Source organism: Synchiropus splendidus, chromosome 13 (genome assembly GCF_027744825.2).
Source record: "Synchiropus splendidus isolate RoL2022-P1 chromosome 13, RoL_Sspl_1.0, whole genome shotgun sequence".
Classification (NCBI taxonomy): domain Eukaryota; kingdom Metazoa; phylum Chordata; class Actinopteri; order Syngnathiformes; family Callionymidae; genus Synchiropus; species Synchiropus splendidus.
Window position 1 is genome coordinate 3,505,430 of NC_071346.1, and position 19,278 is coordinate 3,524,707.

Here is a 19,278-nt window from a genome sequence, read left to right on the forward strand (position 1 = left end):
GCACATTTTTAAATAACAAAGCACAAAGTAAAAAAAAACAAACAAACTTGTATTTAGCGTCCATAACAAAGGCACGATAAAACTACTTTTAAAAAAACTATGCCAATATTTTAAAACATAAATCAAACATAGGTTTTAGGAAACTACAGGACGCGCCATGTTGCCATCTAGTGTACAAACATAGGTCATAACTTCTGGGGAAACAGAAGTTATATAGTGAAGTGATATAAATGCTGACGAATATTAAAATGAAGCCACTTTAGAGGTATATATATATATATATATATATATATATATATATATATATATATATATATATATATATATATATATATATATATTCAATACAATAAATATGGACCACGCCACAGCAAAAAAAAAAGGTTTTGAGTCAACCATCGGTCCAAAAAACAAGTTATTTTTCACTCTACAATGAACGAACGACACAAACAGGCTGGTGCACATGGTTAATCAGTGTTTGTCTTTATTTTCATATACAAAAAGATGACTGTATTCTCATCTAGTTTATATTTCTAAGCATTTCAACTCACAGATAAAGTCACCAGTCATTCCATTTTTAGTGAAACACACGCCCTCACACACCACACACTCACTCCCGTACACACGATTCACATAAACAGGGAAAGTCCACACGAACACACATCCGCACTTAAAAATGAACAATATGTCGACTGTAAATCAAAAAGAATTTTTGCTTTCACAGGATTCACGCATGAAAAAGGAAGAAACCCTTTGACATTTGTAAATATATACACACTGTTTTTGTCTGTTTTTCTCCTCTGAAGATGGGACCGACTTAGTGTTCCTAGCGAGGTACTGCATGAGGTAACTGACTCTGTTCAGAAGTGCTGGGTGTCAGACAGCATCTGGAGGTAACGAGCAAATCACAGCAAGGTTCGTCTTCCGTTGTGATTTCTGGCACAATATGTGAAGAAGCACCCGGGGTCGCTCTCAGGTCAACAATCCCACCCTGCACTGCGTGTTTCTCTCTCTGTGTCTGCTCATCAGAACCGGCGTGAATGACATGACTATTGCTGTTTCATAAATATTGCTGGACCCTGACAACACACACTCCTGAAGATGGCGCTGCGTTATTATCACATTCCTGACACTGAAAACCTTTTGTTTGTTTCTTTTGACCTTTACCAAAACTTTTACAGACCACTGTTTGAATAAAAAAACAAAAAAAAAAACCTCTTTTCCACAGCACTAGCACGACAGATGAGCCCGTGTGTCGTCTACAACTATCACTGTAACAGCTCGGAACATCACATCAGCAGGTAAATATTGAGGTATTACTGTTCCAACCCCAGCAAGAATCTTTTTTTATGATGACACAAACACGTCTCTTTTTTTAAGCTACACAACTTCTGACCCAGAGGAACCGATACCATCACTCGTAGAAAATCAGTAACACAACTTCCATCTTTGAATATATATATTTATATATATATATATGTATGTATATAACTGCAGGGCAAGGTGTCGCGTTTATTTAAATAAAGGTGGAATCCCTTTCTGAGAACAGTCGAGCCCTGACTTCCTGTTCGAAGAAACATAAGCAGATTAGTGTTCGGCAACTGTGTCCACGTCTATTTACATCTGCCTCGCAATTTTTTTATTCTTTTTTTACTAAAATATACTCCGACAAAAACACACATGTGATGCTTCGGTTTTTGCTCCCATTTTTTGTGAATTAAAGAGGTTTTTTCTGCCTTTTTAGGGATGAAGACACTGAAGTTGGGAGTGACTAGAAAGGACAGGATGGTTCATGGAGAGGAGACGGCTGGAGATACCAGGGAAAATGATCGGTTTGAGGACTTGCTGTGGCGATGAAATGACAAATTTAAAATGACATCAAGTGCCAACTAACAAATCAATGTCATATTTCTATGTGATGTCTTGAGATTTCAGAGACTATTAAGCAGAATTTCTGTGTAAATTACAACTAATAGAAGTTCAACAGAATTTCGAAGAATACGGGCCAATATCAAAGTTCTCCTGTATAGACGTGCATTAGCAAAGGTTTAAGCTACTTATTTTTAGCAAAGAAACAGTGTATTCATCATTTACTCAGGGCTGAAACCACAAAACAGATGTGCAGCTGCATGCAAACTGCCGATATCCAAAGCATAAATGTGTGAGCGGAACATCAGAGCTACTCTCAAGCGTTTTATGATCCAAGCTACGCATGGTTTTCAGTTAAATGTGCCAGACGAGGAGCAAAATTAACTCGAACTTCTCGATAAAATGTCCTCGCTTGACTGACCGTGCTTGTCCACAAGTTTTTAGTGGTTTTTAAATTGGACTCCAATCATTTGTCACTCAATTTAGGCAAACACTGTCTCGACGACTCACTTCTGCGTTAAAAGAGCAAGGTTTTGGCAGTGAACCTCAGACACTCACGTAATGTGCAGGAGTTTTACTGACGATAGAGTGATGTGTTTGGATAGAAACATTGGTTAACAGCTTTGCGTAAACAATACTGACGGGCAGAAATCAAAGTGTTTTTAATAGTTATAATGCTGTCAAACTGATTTCTTCTGTCAACAAGTTCACACCATCTATAAACGGATCCTCACCATGTCTATTTAAACATTCTCCAATTTGGGATCAACAAGTGCGTAAGCAAGAGTCATTCGTTGATATTTTTGGGACTTTAAATCAGCAGTTTTCACCCTATTGTGTTGCAAACTGCGTAGTTCAATGGCTCAAATAGCTAATTTAACACTCCCACTGCCGACTGAACTTCAGTCTGTGAGATAAAATCTGACTTTAATTCATTAAAAACGGGAGCATGGACCGACGCTGTGGTTATACTTCTGCCTGGCGAACATCTGACGACGGGTCAGGCCTCGTTTTGAAAAGGGAAAAATTAAAAGTAAAAGAAATCTCCACAGACGACAGAGGCCCGACGGACAATAAAATATCTACTTAAACACAATAAAATACAATAAAAACACAAGTGGATATACATGTAGAAAAAAGCCTGAGGTACTTGTCAGAATATCTGAGGTCAGTCTGGAGGAGTAAGCAGCTGAGGGGGCTTACCCAGTCGAACAAAAACACACAACAAGAACATTATAGCCTCGCATCACAGGGATCGTATAACATGTTAGCTTGTACATCTACAAATCCTTGAGTATCCTGGAATAGTCACAGCAGCATAACGGACATTCAATGTATGGTTTCATGTGACGACACACTATGGCATTGCATTTGAGACAAAGGCAACCATTTGAGCTCTCCTTGCATGACGTACGGCGACTGAGGTATCTGGAAACTGGTGTCCGACCGAGTCTAAATGTGACAAAACGTCCACGACGAGTTCTTAAAAAAATAGACAGACAGACAGACGCGTTGCTTAATCAAGTATGGCGCTCAGGAGGATGACACGAACATCGAGCAAGCGGTTCTCACACACTCGCACACACAGAAAGAATGTGTAACATTGCAACTCCAGTCAGCGCTCGTCCGAGCCTCCGGCGCGGCTGAGGGAGTAACTCTGAAATCTCTTTTAAAAAAAAAAGAAAATTGAAATAAAATCCCCGAATACGTCCGTGGTAGCTAGCTGGTAGCTCTAAAATGTTCCGAAGAAGCCTACTGGATACCTGAGAGGTAGTTCCCCGGGACTCAAGTCCCGAATCTTCACCAAGTCCAAATGTCTACTACGACTGCTCAGCACCCATTTAGCTCCCTCCCTACCCCCCTCCCTCCTTCCGTCCGTCCGTCCGTCCTTCCATCGTTCCTTCGCTCCCTCGCTGTGCTCCAATCTTTTATTACTTCTCTTTCTGAGGCATTCACAGGTTTAAAATAAGGGAGCACACTTGAGTTTAGAAATCGAGACCCCTGAGGAAGATGAATATATTTTTGTCTAACAGTCTCAGAACGGTTCCTCCAAAAGGTGTGCAGCACATTATCCGAAGTTTGGAGCACAAATTAAAAAAAAAAAAAAAAAAAAAAAAGGTTCATTTGGCCGCAGAACGATCATGACCAGACGAGGAAACGAAATCATGAGGTAATGAAGAAGTCGACTAACACCAAAAAATACATGAGGTAATGACGACATTTAAGTTTGACACATGGTGTTCGCGGATGTGCCGATGGCATAGCTTATTACTACTTCAGAACTACAGCAGATGGATGTGTTAGTAAGATCAACACTGAAAACATAAAAAAATACCAGTATCAGGGTGAGATAGCAGCTGCATTCAAATTGCTCGTTTCTTCTCCCTCTCTCTCTCTCTCTCCCTCTCACTCTCTCTCCAAAATGTCTCTTTAAATATTCACGGAGATCCGCTGAGTTTGGGTTTGAAGGGAAAAAAGAAAAAGATGAAGCCGGGAGCTCAGGTGCTGGACTCTTTGGGAGGTAGGTCCTCGTTGGTGAGCGACGTGACGATGGAGACGGGGCTGTCTGAGGTAGTGCTGCTGACGGTGCGGGCGATCTGGCCGATGCGCTCCTCCACGCAGCCGGCCGACAGGCGCGCCTCCGCGTCGTGGTCCCAGCATTCCTCGATGGTCTCGCACATTTGGCTCAAACCCTGGACACACAAGACGCACGTCACACACACGCTGACACATATGATCTGGTCTTGTCCAGAGTCACAGGCGGCTCTTCTTTGATACACCGTCACTTCAGCTGTACTTGAAACGCCACCCAGAGATGATGTATCAACAAGAAGACACAAGAATATTACTGATAGCAGAAGAACTATTTCATTATGGAAATCTGAGACACCACCGAGCAACAACTCACTGTCATTTCTAAAACTAGAAAACCTGAAATTTACCCTGAAAGGATACTTTCACATCAAACCTTCAACAAGTGGCTGACCAATTTGCTCTCCACTCTGACCTTATCTAACTGACAAAGATCTGTTTGGTGCGTCCTCACACACAAGCTTAGAAACTGCCTTGCAGTGGTCATAACACCACACAATGTATTCTCAGCTGGAGATGGTGAATGAAGCCAGGTTCACATGTGGCCAGGTATTTTGACACATTCACCCTTACTGTTCAGAAAAAGTAACATGGGCACAACAAGTTCAACGTTTTTCCAAAATCATTTGTATGTGTGAAACCGAGTCCCACTAGAACGCAAGATACTATCCAGGATACCGTAATTTCCAGACTATAGAGCGCACCGGAATATTAGCCACACCCACTAAATTTAAGAAGGAAAACAGATCTTGTTCATACATAAGCTGCACCAGTCTATAAGCCGCAGGTGCAGTGGTGCTGTGGACAGGTCAGTGGTGCACCGGCTTAAAAATGCTTTTCAAAACTAGTATTGAAAACGGGGTCCAGCATCGAGAGCGAGGAAAAAGCAGAAACAAGCTGCGTAATACGGAGCATCTTGTTTAATCCACGCTGCGCTCACAATAGACAAGGTCCAGCTCTCCATCCAGGATCAAGTCAGCAGCCTAAACCCGACTTGCTTGTGTTCACATCGGACTTTTGAGCCAAACACACTTTGTCTCGAGACTTTGTCTCACATCCTTTATTCACATTTAAGCCCTAAAAACGCACTGCCGGTCTCAGGGCTGCTGCTGGATTCCAGACCTCCAGGAGATCCACTCTGTAGACGGAACTGTGGACACGCAGGCGAAAACAACGCATTTTGAGGGCTTTAAGGGTAAATAAAAATCCATATATTAGCAGCGCTGTTGTATGAGCTGTAGGGCTCAGACAGCGAGAAAAACGTAGCGGCTTATACTCTGGAAATTACGGTTGTGTCCAAGACTCTGGTTTGTGCTGGTTTTAGTATCTGGACCCAGCTCGTGTGCGTCAGTGCTGTAGTAATACTCCAGCAGGTCTTCCGTCTATGTAAACACAAATTCTGTGGAGTTTTGGTCAACAGCCAAACAAGCGGCACTCAGATGGTAGTGCGTTATATGGTGGCATTTGAGAACCTAAAACTCTTTGAAACAGCAACATAAAAACATCTGAGTGCACTCGGATGTTGACTTGGTCACGACACAGTGGGGAGCAGCTTTGGTCAGGACGAGCTGGCGGCGGGTAACCCTGCAAGGTGCCTCTGCCTCTTCTTCCGACTCCACTTAAAAATGTAATCCAACATCTCTGAAGCTCTCCAATTTACACCCTCCTCCTTCACTTCACTAGTCCTGCCTGCAACCAAGATGAACTCCAGAGAGTCACAAGCAAGTGTATTTACTGCAGACAATTAAAGACAGCACGTGGCGCAGACACACAGCAGCCATTCTTCCGACGGTACTCACAGGATGTTTCAGCCAGCAGTCCTTAATGACTGGTCGCATCTTCTTGTGCACGACCACATCCTGCAGATCCTCCAGGGACGGATGCTGGCCGATCTCATCCTCGAATGGCAGCATGTACTCGCCGACTGTAACTGAGGAGACGCAGGATGAATTAAAGATGAAACCGACGGCTGGGGTAAACAGAGCAGTTTTCAAACATTAACACCCTCCAGTCGTTCAGTGCTTGGAATCTGGCGTTTCTCAAGTGACACGGAATCTGATCTTTTGTATACCAGATCGGCTTGAAACCGCCGACCTTTCACCTTCGGGCCACGTGGCATTCCTGGGCTGTAAACTCACCGTCGCTCTCGGAGCAGCGGGACACCAGCTCCCACAGCACCAGGCCCATGGCGTACATGTCTATCCTCAAAAAGGAGTCTCGCTGGAAGTTGATGGCTCCTTCCAGAACCTCCGGAGCCATGTAGCGCCTCGTACCCACCTGGAAGCAGAACACATCATCAGCGTCCCAAAGGTTTCTCAACGCAACACGCCGAGATCTGGCTTTGTGGTTTACCTGCCCGTGCGTGTCTCCGGGTGGTTTTCCTGGCTCGAACCGCACTGCCAGCCCGAAGTCTCCGATGACTGAAGTCAAGTCGTCTCGCAGCATAACATTCTTGCTCTTGAAATCTCTGCACAGTCCAAAGCCATAGTCAGCATCAAGGGCTTGTTTTGAAGTTTTAAAATTTGCCGCAGAGCGCCTTCTCTACCTGTGCGCGATGGTGGGTTTAGGCCCCTCCCCCTTGTAGCTTGGAATGTCCTCATGGAGGTAGGCCAAGCCGCGGGACATGGTCTCCGCTATGAGGCACAGCTCGCTCCAAGTCACGGTGTTCCCCTTCAGGTGATCAGTCAGCGACCCCTGCAAACAAAGGTCAGTTCAACAAACCTCTTGCTTTCGTGAACCCTACATAGAAGTTCGTCGCTGTGCATCTTGTGTAACTGATATATTTTCAGAGCCAGGGATGTACCGTGCTTAAGCGACTAATAAAACCCTGCCTTTAATAAAAGCTGCCGAGCTGCGTCAGTAAATAAAAGGCCAATATTTCCTGTCGACATGAAATCCCAGCAGAGCCAACACTAATTTCATATATACTGTATATATATATATATATATGGAGGGTGTATATGGCGGCAGGCACTCACCCTCTCGTGGAACTCCGTGATGAGCCACAGCTCCGCCTCCAGGTTGGTGCCATGCTTCTCCGCCGCTATATAGCGCAGGATGTTCTCGTGTCTCATCCCAGGAGTGATGAAGATGTCGCGCTCGTTCTGCCACGACTGCTTGTCCTGCGCGGGCAGACGGGGAGTTGTAATCCGGCAGATCCAGACGCACAAGTTTTTCCTCCACTGACCTGAACTGGAAATATCTTGACGGCGACGTATTCGCTCATCAGCTGGGCTTTCCAAACGCAGCCGAAGCGCCCCCTGGCTTTGATCTCCAGCAGCTGCAGGGGCTTGAGGCCCACCAGAGGGGATGGAGGCGCTGGTCCAGGATCCTGGAGAAACAGGAGTTTGTCTTCAGGATTGAGATGTTTCATTTTTAAGGCCTTCCGCTTTAATAGTTGAATTTTTTTCTGCCTCACTTCCTCCTCTCCTCTCTGAATCCTCATTTTGGCACAAAGGTGTGACGTTGGACTCATGTTGAGGACAGAGGAACTCGACCGCTGAGCGAATGAAAGGGACAGGAAATGGATTCTGAAGTGGTCTCACCTCGCTCAGGTCCACGTGGCCGTACGGGGGCTTGCGGTGACGGTACATCCACAAGGCCAGGACCAGGGCCAGGGAGAGCACGCAGAGCGGCAGCAGCGAGTACACCAGCACGTTGAGCAAGGACGGCACTCTGGGCTCAGGCAGGATTTTCACTGTCGGGGAGGAACAGCAATACAAATCAGCTGGTGGAAAGTAGGTCAACCACAAACAACAAATCTAAGTGTTATTACCATATAGTCATGGACATTTCATCGACAGCAGCCCTCAGCGTATGATGAAAAACAGAAACGCGTCTTTCCTTCCTTTCTAATTAAACACCTTTTGGACTGGCTGGATTGAACAGTGGTGCCCACAACTTCTTCGTTCAAAATACCAGCATAATCTAGCCACCTTTCTCACAGATGTGTGATGAATTCATGAAACCACCCTCCATCTCAAGTTGTGACAGAAAAAAAGGCATCTACACCAGTTACCCTTGTGGCAATACACACTTAATATAATTCACTGTTTTTGTGTTTAAAAGCTATAAAGAAATTCACATTTGTTTTTACCACTGTGAAATCTGTCTTTTTCATTTCTGTTTTTCACACAAATCACATTAAATACATTTCACATTTAATCTAATGAAAAGCAGAAAAAACAGTTTGTAGTCTGCTTCCTCCATGTTTAAGAGAATATATGAGATTCATACGTCTCCTGAAGAGGTCATAAAGGTGGCTACTCAATTAACATGGACCACCTGCTGTGTGAACGAATAATATCATGGCAGATTAAATGGCTAAATAAACGTTTCAAATTTGGATTTTTAAGGGACCAGCTCGCTCCAATGGTCGGCTGTAAAATGCCTGCTCGCACTATACGATCAATATTAAGATGATCGTAAACTTGGTGAAGAGAACCATGATTTAGTGGACCTTTTGGGTTTTGTGGGCCATAAGAGGAAAAAAAAGAGGCGTACATAATGATCTATACACGAGTTGAATTTGAATGTGGGCGCTGTTTAAGGCAACAGCGAGTGGTGCGATGGCATCATACGGCTGTGAGGGCTGAAGTCAACTCTCAGGTACAAGGAGAAGAGGAAGACAACCAGCGAGGTTCATGGATGAGTGGAGTGACAGGTTCAGATGGGAGATGACTTGGAGTGGCAACCCATAAAGTGGTCCAGAAGCATATTCAGATCATTTCACTTTTATGACCCTCAACATCAGTGACGGAGTTGGACTATGCAAATACAGATAATGAATGCTGCAATAGCCAGATATCCGAATGAACTGCATGTACTTCTGTGAGTTGCAAAATCAGCTGCATTCCGAGCGCACAGTTGAAGCAACACCAGTATTGATTCTTTAAGAGCAAGAAAAGAGCCGAAAACAGCTAAATTTAAAAATATGTAGATGCCACTGGAGCCAGCGGAGAGTGCCTCTCACCTCGGTTGCCGCTGCCGATCAAGTCGGGGAGGTGGGTGAATCGCTCGTTGCAGTAGTTGCCCTCGCAGCAGCAGAAGAAGACCTGAGGGTTTTCATCCATGGAGACGCACTCTTGCCTGCAGCCACAGATGACACATGAGCGGTGAGATAAAGCAAACAGCCCAAACTAGATCCACTGGCTATTTTAGCAACGCGGAACGAACAAACAAGATATAGGATGCCGCCTGACCATGAAGCCCTCGATCGTCTACATAACAATAAGGTTTGTTCTGCGCTCTGGAGCGAGCTAAAATCTTTACGGCCGTATTAAACTTCATGATCAGCACCGCAGGTAAAAAGATCTGACAGTAAATCCAGAGCAATCACAGGGTAACATGCACAGGGCTGCGGATCTATGCACCTTAATGGCTCAATTAATCTTTGTGACAGTGTCGTTTCACACTTTCAGGACCGTTTCTAGCACTTTTCTTACTGGACAGCGTTCAGTTTGTAAGGTCAGTCCGTGAAACTGCAGCGTAGAAGTCGAGTCAAGACAGAATTCTATATGATATACTGCACATAGTCATACGCCGACATAAATACAAGAATAAATATAGGTAATGGCTTCACAATCACATTAAATAACAAGACAACCGGCTGCTTTACATCTAAAGAACGCCTGAGATTTAGCCACAGTATATCAGAATGGAAGGGATAGCAGCATGCAATTTATTAACACAGACCGACTGCACACACCTCGAGAGATACATGATGAAAACCAGCCTCAAAAAAACAGCATTAAACAACCATCTTCAGATATTAGATTATTATTCCCCTTTCCTATTTTTGGCACAAAAAAAAAAAAGAATCTTGTCCTGTCTTAAGGAGGGGAGGTCCTCATGAGAAGGCAGAGCTTAGCCAAAAAAACAAACTCTTCAGACATGGTCAAGCCTTGGCTGGAGACTGAGAGAAGAGGTTCTGGAGGCTTGCTTCGAGACAGGAGCTCAGTCATTCAGGAGAGGCTCAAAGCAGAACTGGTGGCTTGGGCATCTTGTCCTGAAGTCTCCTGGACACCAGAACCGTGATGAACTTGAGGTCTCTGGAGACACTGAAGCCCTGAACTCTTTACGCTGGATGCCTCCCCCAAAACCTTTTTTACTGCTGAGATGGTCCTCAGCTTCCAGGGGAAGTGGCAAAATTTGATGTTGGAATCCAGGCAACACTGATAAGTTCTCACAGGTGGTTAAGTACTGGCAACTTGGAAACTGACTTCAAAATATCAAGGCTCCTCATGGTGTCGTGGAACTAGCAGGTCATTGAAGACAGCACATTCATATTCAGGTTCCAGGAAGAGGATGGGATCTGCCGTAGTGGGTCAGTTGTCATGCGAACGCATGGTGTCTTGTCTACTAACAGGTAGGGTTCACAGACTCCCTGAGGCCACCAGTTAACTAGATTAGGATCAGATGACCAGAACAACATTTGCAGTCAATGGATACAGAAATGTGGTCTTTGTTTAGGAGCCCGAGAAGACAGGCTTCGGTCACAGAGGCCGTCTGTTCCTTCGGGCGACAGATCAAGACATAAACCTTCGTGTCGACCACGACGTGGACCCAAATCTTATTAGCCCTGTTAAATCGATAGGGACCCGGACCTTGTAGCACTTTAAAATATCAGACGCTCTTTGTGCGGCGAGGATCTATGGAAACGTGTCGGACGTGAATCACCCGCAATACTTCAGCCGGGGCTGTTTAGGAGATAATCAGCCGGCTTCCGCTGATCCAGTAGGCTGCTGCCGAAGGGTTGAAACAAGGACAAAAGGCTTAGCATACACTTGCAGCTCGCCGTCCGCCACGCTGAGCCACCACTTCCTGTTCTGTTGGACATGCAGCTCTACAGCAGGTCTGCCCAGCTCTCCACTGCGGCACTTCCTGCCAAGTCACCCCTGGCTTGTGAGGATGGTGGAGACCTCATTTGCATATTGAAGGTCTCGGACGACGTGTTTGTCAGTTCATCCGGTGAATATGAACAAGTTTATTGACACTATCTGTAAAGACTCGAGTCTGTCGAGAATCCCTTTTCGTAAACACTGAAAAAGCGAGTCCTGAATTGTGAAAGTGTTGTAAGACTGAAGCGGAAGGACTGTGGAGACTCATTGTTCATCACCTTCTCTCACTCCAGTGATGCACTCCTAAGGGCTGAAAACTGTGGATATTGATACATTTTTGGTTCCAGTTGTTTAAAGAGCAGACTGGTGTTTGAAGGCGACGTCACTCGATGAGCCCTTCGACCTGGATTTTGGACCTTTCTGAACATGTATTTAATGATTTCCAATCCTGTTCTTGCGAGTGGGTTAAACATCAATGCAGCAACAGATGGGTTGCACACGTTCATTTATCAGACAGAGTCAGATTGATCTGAGACATGTATCGGCTGAACAATGATGTGTGCGTTACACTTGTTGTTCACATTGAGTTTGCAGAGCGACTTATCGAATCCCTCAAGTCGGGATCTTTTTTTTCTCCTTTTTCTTGCTGTGCTGGCCTTGGGCCGGAGCCCAGCAGCTAAAATATGTAAACCTTCCCCGACCCGGCTCAGTGACCCGACCTGTCATAGCAGTTGAAGTCGTCCAGCCAGCATCCTTTCTTCACCAGCTTGATGGTCCCTGAGGAGTTGAGCCAGGAGGCATAACAGTGCAGTCGCTTGTCCTTCTCGGCCTCGCAGCGCTCGAAGCCGCTCTGGTTGGTCCTCTCCGTACGCCAGTTATCATTGTAGTACACACACTCCCGGGTCTCCGCTTCGCCCAGACTGTAACCTGCAGACGACAGAGGGTTACTCACGGTGAGCAGCACCGCAGGCGCAACAGCGTCGACATGAATATATTTATCTGAAGGCTATATGCCTCCTCATTAAGATCACTCCATTTTAATTATTCTCCTACAGAGGTAGCACAGATACACAAACACAGAACCCTCCATATCGAAGAATTCTTTGGGAAAAATATTATAAATAAGTGGAAAAAACCTTGCTGATTCCAGGACAACTCTGAATCATGAGTCAAACCCAAGCCACGTCATTTGAAGTGCACCTTGATGTTGTGATGATCACAGTGTTTACACCATCTTTTACAACAGCAAGTCAAGATTGGCCAACACAACGTTACAAAACAATGTTAGTTCACTCCTCGAGGAGAAGTATTAGCATGTCTTTAACGCGACTTTGACACAGACGCCATGGTTCTCGCCGGCACTATGGCACCGTACAGGGCCACGGTGTTAAAATTAAAATTACGACCCCCTACACTGCTTTTCAAACTCCATTTATTGTCAAGTGTGAGTCATAATGACAGCACAACCTGGCTGTCAGTTCCCCTTAGCATGTCGGTTCAGTTCGCTATGCTAATGTAGCCGTTGTGCAACACAATCCCGAGGCAGCTCATTGTAACAATTAAAAACACAAACTGACATTGCATTATATTCAAACAGATGCTATATTAAAGGTGCAGCAGTGACACTGCTCACCCCCCCGAGTTCAGGTATCTTGTGGTCTGGTTCATGAGTGAGGGTGGAGATGGATGGATCAGTGCAGTGTCTTCAGACAGGAGAATCATTTCAGGCAATACTTTCCTTGACCTGGTGTCTGGACTGTAATAGATGGGATATTATTTCTGCTACGAATGAAAGCACATTTTTTTATCTGAAAGATGGAATTGTCGACGATGAGTGTGGAATGAGGCATCATGTGTACAACATTCTGAAATGCCTGGAACAGCAGTTCACGACTGGCCTTTTAAACAGCAGCATCGCCAAGATAAACGCATGTCCACACTATAAATCATCTCTGAACCCGGACAAGACTTGTGATGAAGTGTGACGAGGAGAACGGCAAATCACTTTGCGCTCATCAACAACTTAACACGCTTGATACTTGGAGACAAAACCGGCGAGTCCGGCAGCTACGTTCCGCTCCGCTGCATTTAAAGCACCAACAGAAGTCAAATGAAAATGTCTGAGGAGCCGCGGCACCTGTGTAAGTCGGACGAAGGTGCACGAACTGAACATGATCAGCTGTGGGCGACATCTGATCAAGACAAACTGAAATGGTCCATTCCACGTAAAGCAGTCTGAATGTTGTTTAGGTTCCCTATTGCATCAAGTCCCACTCAATCGCTTCAATTTTCAAAAAAGCATTTTTTTAAATTACAATTCAAACGCTAAGGAATCTGAGAAAACAAAAAAGTGGCCCTAAACACATGCTGCCCTGCTATCTTCACCGCAACACTGACGCCTGCCGTGTTTACATACAACCATCATCTGCACAGCATCTAGATGTGTGATGATAAACGCTCAGACAGGGCGACTCCAAACCAAAATAGACTTTCTCACCATATTAAGTTGCTTCTTATCAGGTTTGGGCCAGCTTCATTTGGGGGGTCCCCCATCCACCAGCTGGAAGGGGACAAGGGGGCAGACAGAGGGCCAGATGGGGGACTGCATTTACATTTTTGGCCTGGGAACATTTCGCCGAGTGATTTACTCATCCTCACACCAAAGTGAGCACCATACTGAGCAGAAGCGAGAGATAAGGCCACCGCTAAAACAGAATCAGAGCCATAAACTTGCAGGTTTGTGTCAAGGAGGAACGATCTTGGTGTGGTATCAAAACAGTCCTGGGTTAATATGGACATAGCTCATGTGCAGCTCCTAAACTTTACTCAGAAGGACTTGATTCACCGTGATCTTAGCTCAGAAGATAAACCGATTGGTTAGTTTTATCACACATTTTTAAGTGATGATGAATATAAAACTCATTCCTCCTTTCTGCACTGCACCAGAGTTGTAGAATCAAGTCATTTAACAAGTAATTTCAGTCATTTCCACAGTCAAAATTGGGTGTAAAGGGTTGGTGAATCAAACCTTGGAGTGAACCCAACACTGAATTGCATATTTACTTTATAAGTTCCACACCACATAAACCAGCACCTAAAGATGTGACAGAGGATAATGAAAGAAGGGTGTCAAATTTTATAGTTATTTTACATAGCGTTTACAAGTCTAGTGGCAAGCCACTTGTCACTGCGCTGAATCCGGAGGTAGTTGAAAAGTAGTCTAATGAGCCGTACGATAAAAATGTGGGTCAACTCCTCACTTAAAATCGAGCGTACAGCCGGCAATCGTCGGAGCAGGATGATAAATTGGAACTTCAGATGTTACCCCGCGACCCAGCCATGAATAACAGGGCCAAAATGAACTTGAAGAAAAGAAGAATCCTTCGAACCTGAAGCAGAACACCAACATTCACTTAGGGAGTTAGAAAGAAATGAAATCACCGCTGGATTTCTCCAGCTGGAATTACAGATAAGACCTTTTCCTTATGGGCTCCTTCTGCCATTCGGCATGAGACGTTCCCCTTGACTATGCTGTCAATCACCAAACCACGGCAGATTGAGTTTCATTACTATAGATTTTATGCGTCGGCGTGGACGAGACGGGTTCTTTTGCTCCGGACAATGGTGCGGATAATATATGTAGATGCCATTCACAATATGGCTCGGACATTCATGCCTTATCTTTGTTCACAGGGAAAAAATAGAGCCTGTCTCTTTAAATCCCTGCCTATAGAAGGCTGCCCATCCCCCTCCTCAAGTGCTACCCTTACTAACACATACATACATTTGCTTGACCAGCAGCAAACAATGGACTTGCAATGAGGCAAACACACAAACGCACTACACTTGCAGCGGCTGCTCAATGTGCACATGATCAATGGGGGTGATAGGAAGCCAGGAGGGGGGCGTTAGAATAACACACAGCACAGATGCTTCATGGTCCTCAGAGTCGAGATGGCATTTGTGATATATCTGTGGTCACATGATCCAGAGAGGACTTTTACTACAAGATCATTCCCCAACCCCCTCCCTGTTGTGTGTGTGTGTGTGTGACTTAGCTGGGCTTACAACACAACAACGCAAATTCTGGAGAAGCAGCTTACTTTACTACACACTAATCTATGAACCATAAAGCCTTTTGGCACACAAGAGACAGCTGTGGCTCAATTCAAATTTCATCGCAGGAGCACGAAGCACAGAATCGCGCTGATGTTCTGATAATGTGGCAAACAAAACAGTGAATTTCACGTGGCGAGAGTTTAAAAAAAAAGGCTGGTCGCAAACAACAATCCCGTCTTGAGTAGTAGCCTCTTGGGTTTCAGGATGTTGGTGCAGCTGCTGCTGCTTTCTATTCCTGCCCTTGTTAAAGACGGGAATGCAACAGTTTTAATAAACAGCTAAAAGAAAGGTGGGATATTTGGTGCGTTCACGGGACGATCGGGAAAAAAAATGTGCGAGGAGAGTAACGTACGCAAAAAGGACAATAGAGTTCGAAAAGTTGAAGAAAACACAAGCGGGTTTATAGAAGAGTTTTTAAGGTAACAGGTCAAATGGATTTGGAGAAGGAAATGACAGCTTACCTGCGCATAAAGTTCCCAGAAGAAGTGAACAAGTCAGCCATGAGAAAGACATGTTCCGTTTCAGATGCAGGACAGAGATTTCCGCCGCTTTCCGTCGCGAACATTAAAAGTCAGCTCGTCCGAAACATCAGTCCAGGATCAAACCAGACCACAGGCCTTGGGTCCCTCCAGCAGCCTCCCACCACCACCGCCTCCACCACCACGACCACCGCCGCCGCTACCACCAGCAGCAGCAGCAGCAGCAGCAGCAGCGTGTCAATAGCCGCAACAACGTAGCACGACAGAGGCGGATTAATCGACTACCGGGTGGAAACGCCAACCATTCCGCGTCGGTAACACGTCCAAGAAGCGAAGGCGAAGTCGTTAAAGCAGCCGAGTCGAACGTAGAACGCGTGGTTTGGAGGTTTTTTGGCAGCGCAGCGTCGGGAGGTCGGTCGGGTTTACATGCATGTTACTGATCTGTGTCCAAAATGGCTCCTAAATGGGGGAATGGGCTGCAAACAGGGAAACCCGGATGTGTAAACACAAAGAGGGGAACTCAGGCAGCGGAGTGACCTCAACACGACACCCGACATGTCAAGCCGATCGACTTTATTCACACTTTTCACCACGATTCCTCTCTGAAGAAGAATGAAACGAGTGCATCGCTGTGAACGTTGGTCACCGATCCCGCTCTTGAGACTTGGACTTTCTGCGATCAGCTGCTATTGTCTTGTTGTGCAACACTATTAGCTTCAAAAATTAAATGGGCCAAAATAGAATTTGAGTAAAAAATACAACTGTGAGACGATTAAAATTATATATCTCCATTAAATGATCATCAAAATAAACTGGTCAATATAATAATAGATCAAATAAGATGTTTATATGAGTGATATATAACGCTTAAAGACACATGGATTTCCGAATGTTTAGTGATAAAATAAGACGAAGTAGTAATGTTTTATTATTATTGTTATTATTATTTATTCACTCTTACATTTACAAATTCCAAAACAAAGTCGCTTATAAAACAAGAAGAAGAGAATAAATCTGCATACAATTTACTCACCGGATGAAACTGATAAAAAGAAAATAACATCAGCCATGTAAATAATTGATTAAAAAATAAACGTCAGTCATTCATTCTGTGATCAACTTTAAATAAATCAACAAAGAACAATTTGAAAAACGTCTTAAACTGAGAATTTTGTTTTTAGTGTTTCGTAATTTCAAGAAAAACTTAAATGAAAAGAGTAAATGTAATTGAACGGAAAAAAAATCGTGAAATGAATTATCAGAAAATGAATTATCAGTTGGATTATTGAGGAAAATAAACCAACCCAAATCAATTATGACAGTCAGAAAATAGAAAATAGTCGAAGAGATAAAATAAACAGACTTCAGAGTGCTAGCAGGATTCAGAATGTTAGCATAGTTAGCTTTTAACGGCTAGAATGATAAAGACAAAATGAACTACATTTTGTATTTTGCAAAATGCAAATAAATGAAAATGATGTATTTCTAATCACATGTTATGGTTAGTCTTCAGAAACACATTGATGTATTCTAGCAGCACTGATGTTTGTTAATGAGATAGGAATAACTTTCTAGCTGTTAGCATTTCTTCCTAGCGTCATCACGGAGGAACAAAAATAAATAATGAAATCATGATAAAAGCTGAAAAATCGCAATTTAATCTTGCTTAACATGAACATGCCATTTGTAAATGGTGAGATGAGTTTGGTGAGCGTGGCGGTTGGAGTTTGCTGTGGGAATGTAATGAAGGAGCACATTAAGCGTACGCCCCATTTACATTGAACTCGGAATGACTCCAACATGTGCCGTTGTTCCGTCCTTAAATGGCCGTCCTTCCTCTTGGACCAAATGACATTTGTGACAGTGAACCAGTCCACGCGGCAAATGGTCTGAGAACAAGGTTAGCTCCAGGTAATCACCCTTAAACTAGTGCCTTTGAGGGTAACTCAAGACAAAGCCTCTCCCCATTAGGCTCTCCACTATTGACCCTGTAACTCGATCGGGGCCGGCAGTGAAACCATGTAAAGATGAATGCTGTTGTTGTCATGACGTTGGGAAGAGAAAGCAGATTAGGACTCATTAAAGGTTCAACGCCCATAACCAGGATGCGACACGGCGGAGGGGGGCGCCGGGGGACAGGGATGCAGAGCGGAAGGCAGCTCGCTCTCGTGTCGATGCCTAAAGATGGGAGGAAATATGCAGCTCTGTCTGTCTTCACGATAGAATTGGAACGATCTTAACAGGATTTACTCCAAAATAATTGGTGATCAAAGACCAGATAAAAGGAAAAACATAAACAAGAGAGCGGGAAGAGAAACAAGGGGCCCATTTAACAGATTTTAAAGATCGCTAGGTAAATAACAACACAAAACAGCTTCACCTGTCTTCTCATGAAGTAGCACTGCTTCCACTTTGAGTCTCTCTCGGATGACTGAGCCGAGTAAGTCCACTCATTGCTATCTCCACAAAGTTGAAGACCACAGGTGAGAGTTGAAATGCTATGGCAAACTTTGTTGTTTCCCCAGCATAAGCAGCAAAAACACCTTAATAACCGTTGGCTGTGAAGTACTTTCTGTTGGTTGTCGTGTGGCCTCCAGGGTCCCCACATTAATTTCACTTGTGTTGTGAGGACAGTCAAGTCGCACCGGACCGTACAACTCACAAGTTCCGATCTTCAGCGTCAGGTCCGATGGGTTTTATTCAGTGTTGCTCAGTGCTAAGATACAAAGCATTAAAGCGGGAATTCAATTTTACTAAAGCTTTAAATCAAGCTTGTGGAGTACAGGCACCTTTTCCTTACTCTTCATGGGTGTGTGTGTGTGTGTGTGTGTTTGAGCTGTGTGTGTATCTAATTAATCTTTAAACCTGAAGCCAGTGAAGCGTCTGAACTTCTCAGTAAAATAGATAAATGACACTAGGTGGTAGCAGAGCTCCCTGGGGCAGGTGTGGATTCTGCTTTCACCTGCAATATTTCTCCTCCGCTGTCCACTTCCGCGGCGAGGAGAGAAGATGCATGCGTCCGCCTGTCCTCCTCACGTGATGAGTCGCGTCGGCGTCATCACATGTGGATATTCATTGCGTTTAACAGGTCTATTTTGCTCTATTGTGCTGCACTGAGGTTACCATAGCTCCTGCTGGGATAAATGAAGCACGGCGGTATCTTGGAGTTAATCGGTTCAGGAGTATTCAGAATACCTAGGAGCATCTTAGTAATGGGCTCATTTGTATGAGGAGCGTCGCAGCACTTAAAGGTTTTGTGGTTATGGTGAATAATAGAAAGCAATTACCTGAATCATAGCCTCTGGCCATCCTCCGCAGAGAGAAGTTTCACGGCAGTGCAAGTCAATAAACCCAGTGAAGTTGGATTGAAGGATGACTAC

The 19,278-nt window shown here is 44.4% G+C and overlaps 1 protein-coding gene across 1 annotated transcript; it reads right to left on the bottom strand.

The window, feature by feature from the left end:
* Positions 1-460: 460 nt before the first annotated feature.
* On the bottom strand, positions 461-16,043 carry acvr2ba (activin A receptor type 2Ba). The gene is made up of 11 exons (XM_053883884.1): positions 15,881-16,043; positions 12,020-12,227; positions 9,434-9,549; positions 8,007-8,158; positions 7,649-7,792; positions 7,440-7,583; positions 7,007-7,155; positions 6,814-6,928; positions 6,600-6,738; positions 6,261-6,391; positions 461-4,562 (listed from the first exon to the last, which is right to left on the bottom strand). The coding sequence occupies exons 1-11, from the start codon at positions 15,930-15,932 to the stop codon at positions 4,368-4,370; spliced, it is 1,545 nt and encodes a 514-aa protein (XP_053739859.1). The 5' UTR covers positions 15,933-16,043; the 3' UTR covers positions 461-4,367.
* Positions 16,044-19,278: the final 3,235 nt, after the last annotated feature.